The 10,722-nt window shown below is 46.7% G+C and overlaps 1 protein-coding gene across 1 annotated transcript; it reads right to left on the bottom strand.

Annotated features, from left to right (window-relative positions):
• OCM2 (oncomodulin 2) lies at positions 2,722-6,734 on the bottom strand. Its single transcript, XM_018040005.1, has 4 exons — positions 5,393-6,734; positions 4,644-4,776; positions 4,009-4,193; positions 2,722-2,747 (listed from the first exon to the last, which is right to left on the bottom strand). The coding sequence occupies exons 1-4, from the start codon at positions 5,451-5,453 to the stop codon at positions 2,722-2,724; spliced, it is 405 nt and encodes a 134-aa protein (XP_017895494.1). The 5' UTR covers positions 5,454-6,734.

Genomic DNA, 10,722 nt, shown 5'->3' with positions numbered 1-10,722 from the left:
AATTCATCCTTTTGTATCCATCCATCCTCTAAACAATTTCCCCAAGACATTCAGAACATGGGTATGACTCAATGGCACAGTGTCCCCTGTGAGTGTTAGTCACCCTGTCGTATCTGACTCTTTGTGACCCCGTGGACTGTAGCCTGCCAGGTTCCTCCGTCCATGGAATTCTCCAGGCAAGAATACTGGCGTGGGTTGCCATTTTCTTCTCCAGGGAATCTTCCCGACCCAGGGATTGAATCCGGGTCTCCTGCATTGGCAGGCAGCTTCTTTACCATCCGAGCCCCCAGGGAAGTCCCCTGGGTGCTCTGAACAACCCCTCCAGTGATTATTTCCATACAGATGCCCTCTTGACAGAAAAGAAAGAAGAGAAGCCCGCAGTCTTTACCTTGCTGGGGTGAGGCTACTTCTGCTGCTCCAGTGGGTAATGGATTGCTTAGTCAGTTAGACTGTCTAAAAGGCAGCAGCATTCACCTTGTTTCTTCGAGGCACATGGTGTCCAGAGCCCGAGGGAGGAAGGCTGCATGATCACACTGAGTTACTTACAGGCTCTCCCTTCAGAACTGTTGGGATGAGGGCCCTTACCTGGGGAGAGCTAGTGGAGTGAACAGAAGTGTCAGGAGGGTTCGAGTGTCCACGTGGTGTGGTGGTGGCGGACTGCTTTAGGGATCAAGCCTCCTGGGGCGTCAGAATTGGCCTGGAAGGCCCTCTTGCCGGTACCTGGGAGAAACTGTCACATACCCAGGGAAGCTACAGGTACAGAGGAACTAGCCCGGTTCCTTCCAGGAGGGGTGTGGAGGAGGAGAGCATGAGGGCACAGCTGTGCAAAGGGAGGGGGAGCAAGAGAGCCGGCCGTGAAGGGACACACTTCGGTTCTGTGGCCGTCCCCAAAGAGGGCTTCATTTGGGGGCTGGATTTCCGCAGCTTGAGTCTTCTGAAAACAGCCTTTGTGGGTTTTGTCCTTTCTACACGACGTGCGTGTGTGCGCGCTCAGTTGCTTCAATTGTGTCCGACTCTCTGTGACCCTGTGGACCATAGCCCGCCAGGTTCCTCTGTGCTTGGGATCTTCACAGCGAAAATACTGCAGTGGGTTGCCGTGCCCTCCTCCAGGGGGATCTTCCCGACCCGGGGACCGAGCTCGCGCCTCCTGCACCTCTTGCATTGCAGGCAGGCTCTGTACCGCCAAGCCCCCAGGCGAGCCCCTCTGCGTGACTTAGTATTCTTCAAATCAGTACACTTTCTCTTTCCCTCTGGGTCTCTCTGTGTGGCATGCGGGATCCTAGTTCCCCAACCAGTGACTGAACCGGTGCCCCATGCGTTGGGAGTTCAGAGTTTTAGCCACTAGAGTGCTGAGCCATCAAGGAAGTCCCTTAATATGCTTTCAAATGTCTGGTAGTCTTATTTTAAAGCAGCGATATTAAAATACTGTTTGCGCTACTTTTATCTTTCTGACACCTATCAAAATAAACACATGGCTATCACATTTAACAGTGTTGGCCCCTGCCCCCATAAAATCACCTTGAGACCCCCTTGTAGTACATAGCCCACACTTTGAAAATCTGCTCTGCCACAAACTCCAAAAAACAGGAGTTTGAAGTAGATAAGCCACTCAGCAGGATGGCAGCAAACCCAAGAGGGGCCAGGGCACTGTGAGCTTGGGTATCAGGGTAAGAAGTGTGAGCTTGTAAACTCGCTCTGTGAACGTGCCTCAGTTCCTCCCAGGAGTCCTCACCCGCAGAGTCAGCCCGAGAGAAGAGCTCAAACCTGCCACCTGAAGTCAGCCTAATGAGAATTTCCTGGCTTGAGGTTGCCCCACCCTAGTGAAAGACCTGTAACGGGAACCTGAGTCTCACCTCAAATGTTCGGGCAATTCTGGGTGTAGCTGGTTCAGTTGGTATCAAATAAGAGCCAGGAAAATGGTGGCTGAGAAAGGAGAGAGGAGAAGGGAGAAGGAGGAAGCAGGTGAGGCGGGAGGGGGAGAAGGGGGTGGCGGGAGATTTGGTCAGAGCCAGCAAGTCTCGGATAGCCTGTTTTCCTAAGGGAAAAAAACCAGCTTGAAAATATGTCTGCTTGTCTCAGCCAGCACTGCAGGTTTCCTTAGCTTTAGGGCCATTGTAGCCTTGCACTTTTCTGTCTTGTACTATTTGCTTTTACTTAAATCTCTCTTATAACAACCTAACACCCAGTAGCAGAAAACACATAAGCAAGCGTGACTTTCCGCTGGCTAAAATCTCTTCATAGGCGTTTCAGACTCAGATAAATCGCTGAGAAAATCCTAGCCTGATGATGCCATTTATTTGTGACTTTTTTTCCTGAACCTCCTTTCCCTGTGTGCTTGTGCACAACGCAAGTAAGGACGGCTTAGTGCTCGACTAAGACCAGAAATCTTCCTGAAATTCTTCCCTCGGTCTTCAGATCGCTTTCATCCCTCATGGAGGAAGAAACCACACCCACACATCAGCAGATGATGAGAAAGGTGTCTTTATTGGGTGATTTTCTTTTTAAAGGCATTTTTGTCTGCTGAGGGCCTTACAGGAGTCATTAGGGCATACCCACCACCAAAAAGTCACAGATGACTGTCTTACGACCTCACTAACACAACGGCCAAACTGTAGAAGCATTTTGGGGGAAACTAATAAATTAAGGGGAGGAGGTGGGGGGCCCCAATTCCTGGGGCTTTGGAGGCCTTCCAGCTGATTCTAGCTCCACAGTCTGGGCCGTTTAAGAATGTACCATTTCCTGGAATTCTAGAACAGAAGAGGTGAGAAAAGGGTCAGCGGGGAAGGCTTGGCACTTTACAGACAGGCTACTGCCACTGAGGGTGCTGAAGAGGAAAGAGAGCCAAGCACATTGTCAGATGAAGGCCATGGCCCCCTCCAAGGGCGCAGAAAGAAGAAAAGGTGTCCGTGACAGCCTGCGTGTTCCATCCTCCCCCCTCATCTAATGTAACAAACATCTTTAATTCTGCATCAGAGCCCCTTGTGGTAGAACTTGCCAATCCAGTCATTTCTTTTTGACGAGGAATGAATTCATCGTAGCAGCCCATCATAGTACTTGTGCTCACCCAACCTTTTGTCTGGTCAATTCAGAACAGAAATGGGAGGTTTCCTCCTTCTGTTTACTAACTCTTCTCTACTGGACCCTAACCGTGCCCCCCAAATTTATATTACTAAGAGATAATAATAAGGGGTGGATGCTACAGAGTGAAGCTGAAAACTAGGATTTGCTTTGTATTTATTGGTAAGCTTTGCTTGTTTGAAGTCTTTCATGAGTAAGTTTAAATCTATCTTCCCTTACCTAAACTATTTTTCTGAACTATCCATACAGGCTGCATTAACTCCCTTGTAGTAAGTGATAGTGGTATCATTTTGAGTAGATTTTTTACATTTTAATTAGTACCACCATAAGGAACACACATAAGTTCTCCTGAGCTGACATGCACGGAGTAGGTAAAACATGTGGTAACATGACAGAATCAGATGAAGATAATCCTCCAGACACGCAGTTACACTGAAATTTGAATACAGGGCTCTGCACCCAGAAGGCTGAGCAAATGGTGATTGATTTACGTGTTCTCTTAGTATTGCCTCCTTGTTATGCTAGTATCCAGGAAAACATACTTCTTTAAACCCTTGCAAGCTAAGATCCTTTCCTACTCGAAAGAATCAAATAGACACTTTGGTATGAGACGTACTTGAGAATGTCAATTCTTCCTTATTCAGAGAGACTCAAGTCCCTGGAGTCTCCTAACTGCTGGAGATTCCTAACATTTTTCAGGTGCATCAGGGTGTCTTGCAAATAATGGGCCAGGCTAGTAGCTAGTACCCTGATCAGGTGAAGGGTATTTTCTGGTTCATAGACAGTGATCAGTGGGACTACCTTCTATGGTATATCCCCACGCCAGAGTCTTGACATAGATCATTTGCATCCTCACTTTACTTTTATGGATGAAAAGACTGAGGCTCAGCAAGCTGAAGGTAGGGGGTGTTTAACCTATATTTGTCTGACCTCGTGGCCTAACCGCCCTGCCCCGGATGCCGCCTGAGCTCAAGTCTCCCCTGCCGTGTGCAGGTGTGAACATACCATCAGCCCCGATCTTCCCGTCTCCGTCATTGTCTGCAGCTGCCATCAAGGACTTGGTTTCTGACTCGGTCAGTTCTCTAGCACCACTCTCAAACTTCTGGAGGAAAAACCTACAGGATAGTGAAGGTTGAGGGGAATGTTTTTAAAACCCACACACATTTCTGTGTTCGCCCCTTTCTTTTTCTCTTGAAGCAAACGATCTGTTCCCAGCAACCACAATAATCAGTCAAGATCTTAGCAAGCAAAAGTTTCTTTCATTGTCGAGACTAGTGGACCTTTTGTTAAAAAAATTTTTTTTTTCAGAAGTTTGCTATTAAGTCGGTTTGCCAAGGAAGACTCCTAAGACTAATGACTTTTTGTCTCCAAGTCTTTGGTGCTCCTATTTAGTGTTTTGCGAGTCAGCGTGGCTGATTGACTCATGTTCTGCTCTTTTATGAGAATCTACTGAGTGACCAGCATCAGAGCTGGTCATTGAAAGATGCTGGGGAGGCTGGCCTCCACTGCACCTCAGCCCCACCTAACAATGTTGGGGTGCTGGTCGGGCTTAGGACAAAGCTCACTTCAGCTCTTCTTCATCCAGGTACCCACTCTGGTCGTTGTCTATGAAACGAAAAACATCTTTCACCTGACTGGCCGACATCTTAGCGAGGCCCGAAGTCTGGAAGAATTTTTGGGGTTCAAAGGTATCTGGATCTGAAAAACAGAGAATAGGTTATTCTGACGCTCATTGGATTGCATTCTGTCTCTGGACCAAAGTGATGTCAACTTAGGATGTTAAAACTATTTTACATAATATCATTGAGCTACAGGGATGCTCTGTTTTAAAAAATCTTTTTTTCAAAGGCCATATAGGGCTGTGACTGGGTCTGGATTCTGAGGCAGCCAAGACCATCTGCCTTCATACTCTCATCTCCTTTCCCCCTCCCCAGATTTCCCTCTGCACTTGACTTTGTCTATCCCCCCTTCTCTGGCCTCCTCTCCTCTGTGTCTCCTGGTGCCCTTTATTCAGGCTGTGTATCCAAGATGGCAGCCCCACTGGTCTAACTGGTGAGAGAAATACAGTCGTAGGATTCAGGCTACGGGGATCCGCTGATTCCTTTTTTTCCCCTTCATGTTTAGTAAGTTTCTTTCACCGTACAGAAGGGGATTCTGTGCTCAGACCTCCTATTTCTATCATGTAGTTATCTAGTTAATAAGTTCTTCCTCGGATTCCCATGCACTTGCAGCCAGTTTGCATCTTAATTTTTGTGACTTTTCAGGAGCTGCCCGTGTGTGCGGGAAACCCGCCGCTGCCTCGCTTCCCCCTTACCTCGGCACTCCTGCAGGGCTGCTGCAATGTCATCAGCACTGAGGACATCGGTGATGCTCATTTTCCACCTGTTCTCACAGAACAATCGAGAAGTGGTCAATGCCCAGCAGGAATGGGCACATCTGGGGGGAGCACACCCCCCAGGTCCACAGAAACTGCACAATTGCTGAGAAATTTTAAGATGCAATAAGCGTATGACCAGCTAAGACATGATATCCAAATAAAAACCAAATACTGAAAAGATTCCAGCCCCCTTCATCTCAGCGTCCTCTCTTGAATATATGCCAAAGATGAAATTAAAAAATACAAACTGAAGAAAGATTTGATGCTGCTTTCTTGTAAAATATATATAAATATTTACATCATCGGCCACTTATGGAGACATCTACAAGCCATTCAGAAGTAGACCATGCTACAAATGCAATGGCATTTTAGTACACCAGCCAGAAAAATGCACCATTGCGAGTTTCCCTTGCAGAAGGACAGAGCTTGGGCTGCCTGCAGACCTTCTACGGAAGGGATGCCCTTCTGTCCCGAAGGATGGGAATCAGAGACATCAGAAACCCGTTTAGCAGAGATCAAAATCCACCTGCGTGTCAGCTCCACGGGGAAAGAACCTGAGCACCACATGCACCAGCCTAAAATGAACCCATGCAGGAAGGAAGAGTCTGGGGTCTGGGTGGTCCACCAGCTACTCACCGGTTTAGATTTTCCTCCAAGAAGAATCAGGAAAAAGAACTGAAGGAGCCAAAAAACAGATGTGCTTTTGCTACCTCACTGACGTACCTTATATAGGAATGAAAAAGCGATAGGAAGAACCTCTTAGATTTCCTTTTCAAGGATCAGGTGGACATAGCTCAGATGTCTTGCTTTACTAATTAAACCTTTTTTTTTTTCTATTTATATCTCAAAGGAATGTGGGTAGGAACAGCCAGTTTTCAAAACCAAACCTCAACGAGTCTTAACTAAGGTTTCAATTTTGCAAACCAACACTGCTGGCCAAGCGTCAAGACACCAGAAGCCTGGTAAAGAGGAGACAGTGGTTGAAGTGAGGTAAACACATCTGAGGGGCCTCTGTCCGTTCAAAAGGGCTCCCCCCTAGATGTTAGTGGCTGCCATCAGAGGTAGGTCTGTTGTCGGCCTCCGAAACTTTAGATGTGTGAGGCCGACCTCAGTCCAGGGCTGACAGACTCAGGGTCAGTGTCAGATGGGTACAGAGACTCGTCCCACCAAGGGGATAGCACTGGTTAGATGACTTTCTAAAAAAGTCTTGACTTTGGTATTTCTCAGCTGTACTTTTTTTTTTGATTGACATATAGTTGATTTACAGCGTTGTGTTAATTTCTGCTGTGCAGCAAAGTGGTTCAGTTATACCTGTATATACCTTCTTTCTGATATCCTTTTCCATTACGGTTTACATAGGGTATTAAATATGTGCTATGCAGTAAGACCTTGTTTTTATCTATTCTGTATATAACAGCTTACATCTCCTAACCCCAGCCTCCCACTCCATCCTTCCTCCAGCTGCTTCACCCTTGGCCACCATCAGTGTGTCCTCTGTGAGCGTGATTCTTTTTCTGTTGCACAGACAGGTTCATTTCTGTCATATTTTATTAAAGGTATTGATTAATCTTTCAGGCTCTGCCGTGTCTGCCTTGCTGCGAGCGGGTTTTCTCCGGTCGCAGCGATGCGCAGGGTCTGCTCTTGGTCGCGGTGCACGGGCTTCTTAGGCCGGCGGCTTCTCTTGCTGCAGGCACAGGGCTAGTGCGCGGGCTTCAGGAGCTGCGGCTCGCGGGCTTAGCTGCCCCGCAGCGCGTGGGATCTTCCTTGACCAGGGATTGAACCCACGTCCCCTGCACTAGCAGGTGCAGTCTTAACCACTGGAACGCCCAGGAAGTCTTCATTTGTCCCATATTTTAGAGTCCACATAGAAGCAAAATCATATGGTATTTGTCTTTCTCTGACTCCACTTAGTATGATAATGCCTAGTTGCCTCCGTGTTGCTCTCAGCTGTATTTTAAATTGCACCCACTAAAAAGGCAAAAAAGGGGAAAATAACTACCCGTTCCTAACCCCATAGCTAAAATTTGCAGAAAATATATGAGGCCAGGACTTGGGACCTCATAATTTGTTTTTGTTTTGTTTTGGGGTTTTTTTTGGCTTTCCGCAAACCTTTTATTGAGTCCTTATATGGCCATCACTGTGCTACTTTCTAAAAAAAAAATTATGGTAGAAAACATAGAACATAAGGTTTACCATCTTAACCATTTTGAAGTGTACATACAGTAGCATTAACTACGTGTACATGGTTGGACAACAGACCTCTAGGACTTTTTTTCTTTTTCTTTTTTTCACTGGGCCACAGTACTTGGGATCTTACTTCCCAGACCAGGGATCGAACCCGAGCCTGCTGCAGTGGAAGTGAGGAGTCGTAGCCACTGGACTGCCAGGGATCTCTCTCTAGAACTTTTTCATCTGACAGAACTGAGCTCTGCACCCACTGGTTAAGACTCCCTGTGCTCCTTCCCTTAGCCCCTGGCGACCACGATGCTGCCTTCTGTCTCTAAGAGTTAAACCACTAGGTGCTCCTCATAAGTGGGATCGTCCAGTATTTGTCTTTCTGTGACTAGCCTCTGTCACCTAGCAAAGTGCCCTCAAGGTTCATCCATGTGGTAGCATATGACATTTCCTTCTTTTTGAAGGCTGAATTCAAGTGTTTTAAAAGTCAAAACTGATCCCATGTTGCAATCATAATTATTCAGTGTTTTTTTAGAGAAGAATCTCAGTACTCTCTCCTGGGGGTACAATCTGGACAGCCATCTTCAATTTCCTCCCAGATATATTCCCCTGCTTCTATGCCTTTCCTTTTACTAGTGTTATCAATGAAGTTTCTCTCAGGATCACCTACAGCTTTTTTTTTTTTTTTGCATTGTAAAAGATTTTTATTTTTTTATTGAAATATAGTTGATTTACAATGTTGTATTAGTTTCGTGTGTACAGCAAAGTGATATATTGGTTTTCATGTTCTTTTTCCTTATGGGTTATTACAAAATATTGAGTAGGGTGCCCTGTGCTACAGTAGGTCCTTGTTGTTTGCCTGTTTTGTATATAGTGATGTATATAAGTTAATCCCAAGCTCCTAATTCATTCCTCCCCCCTTTTCTCCTCTGGTAACCACAGCAGTGTTTTTTATGTCCCTACAGCATCTCTTATATTACCAAACCTTAGGTCAACACCATTTCTGTCTTGCCCGTATGATGTTGCCCCAGATGCCTAGCACAGTGCCTGACCTAGTTAGGTGCTTGGAAATTATATGATGAATAGATATATAAAAACAGCAAAAAGAATCTGAAAACAAGATTACCAGACAGCATCCACTTGGCCCAGTCTTAAAAAAAAAAAAAACCAGTTTCTGAAAATAAGTCTTAAGAAATTAGGTTGCTGACATTAAGTTGCCATAGAAACTGGCTGAGTTCTTTCTTTCTGTGGAAGGGTTTACAACTGTCCATAGAGAGAAAGACATTTTTAAAAATCTGCTCATTTAAATGAAAACAGCATATGGGTTAAACCAAGACACTTTAGATATTCATGCTGTTTTTCTGATAGAACCTAAAGATAAACAGAGACCCAGTAAATGATGTCTGAGTCAAGAATGTGACCAGGATTCTAACGTGAATTCCACTACGTGCAATCTGGGGATCAAAATGTTGATTCACACAGAAGGACACAGACTATATGATTTCACTTCTCTGAGGTGCCTCAATTAGTTCTCAGTTGTGTCCGACTCTTTGCGACTCTAGCCTGCCAGGCTCCTCTATCCATGGAGTTTTACAGGCAAGAGTACTGGCGTGGTTTACCATTCCCCTCTACAGGGAATCTTCCTGACCCAGCAATTGAACCTACGTCCGTTGGCAGGTAGATTCTTTACCACTAGTGCCACTTGGGAGTGGTCAGAATTGTGGAGACAGAAAATAGAAGGGTAACCACCAGGAGAGCGGGAAAGGGGAAGTAGTGTTTAATGGGGACAGAGATTCAGTTTGGGAAGATGAAAACATTTTGGAGATGGATGGTGGTTGACGGTTGTAAAACCAGCGTGGATGTACTTAAAACCACAGAACTGTACACTTAAAGTAGTTAGAATGGTAAAGTTTATGTTATGTATATTTTACCACGATAAAAATTGTTGATTCAGTAGTCTTCCTTATTTCGGTCACCAGTTCCCATGAAAGAGAAGAAAGAAGCATTGGAAATAGACCTTAATTTGCGCCCAGATCTGTCCTTTATTAGCCCTGTGACTCTGGACCCCAGTTTCCCCTTTTGGGAAGTAGGAGTAATGCAAATACCTGCTCCATCAACTTCTCAGAGTTCTTCTGAGGATCATGGGGCCAAGTGCAGGTCTGCAAATGTCCAGAGGGGTCTCAGTGTCTCCTGGTGCACCCCACCCCATCCTGCAACTGCAAGAGTATTTCATTTGCGTGTCCGTTCCACTCGATTGGTAGGGACTTCCCAGAATGGAGGGAATGGATACTGGGATCGACTGGCACTGTCTGCAGTGGGAAGGCCGGCAGCAGGGAGCAGAGTACTTCGTGACTCCGTCCAGCTGTGCGCTTGGGCTCTGCTTCTGCCACAGGCCCCGGACTGTCAGATCACACTTCTCTCTCAGATATTTGATGCTGTCCCCAGTCACCGGTTTCTATCCAAATCCCCAGTGGGGCTCTTAATCCCACAGACTTCCCCTACTCTGAGCCCACATTCCTGCTGATTTTGTAGCTCTGTAACGTAGTCTTTCCAGCCACACTGGCCTGACCCAGGTCTCATCACCGCCTATGCCCAACCCCAGCTGTCTCACTGGCGCCTAACTTCTTGGAAGTGTCTGAGGCCCTCTGTTCAGTGTCTGTGTTGCTGTAGATAAAACACAATTGACTTCGTCTTCTCTTGATGGATGTCTCCTCCTTCCATTTCTCAGCTTCATCTTCTCTGCATGTCCCACTGTCACCACGCTCATCCTAGCCTCCATCATTTCTTTGGGGAACAGCCGCGGAGGACTCCTAAGAGGCCACCCCTCATCCTCTTGGGCTCCCCTTCCAGCCTCACTCGGTGGATATTTCCAAAACGCTAGCAGTGTCAGTTCCCTAGGGCTGCCCTCACAGACCGCGTGGCTTTAAAATCTGTTGTCTCCAGTTTTGGAGGCCAGAAGCCCAAACCGCGGCGGCAGCAGAGCCCTGCTTCCCTCGAAGGCTCTGACGGAGGCCCTTGCCCGCCTCTTCCAGCCTCTGGCGTTTGTGGGCAGCCCTCCTTGGCTTGCCGGGGCATCACTCTGGGGTCTGCCT

This window comes from Capra hircus, chromosome 25, assembly GCF_001704415.2.
Source record: "Capra hircus breed San Clemente chromosome 25, ASM170441v1, whole genome shotgun sequence".
Lineage (NCBI taxonomy): Eukaryota > Metazoa > Chordata > Mammalia > Artiodactyla > Bovidae > Capra > Capra hircus.
Note: the sequence above shows the minus strand (reverse complement) of the source record. Positions and strands in the feature narration are given on the sequence as shown.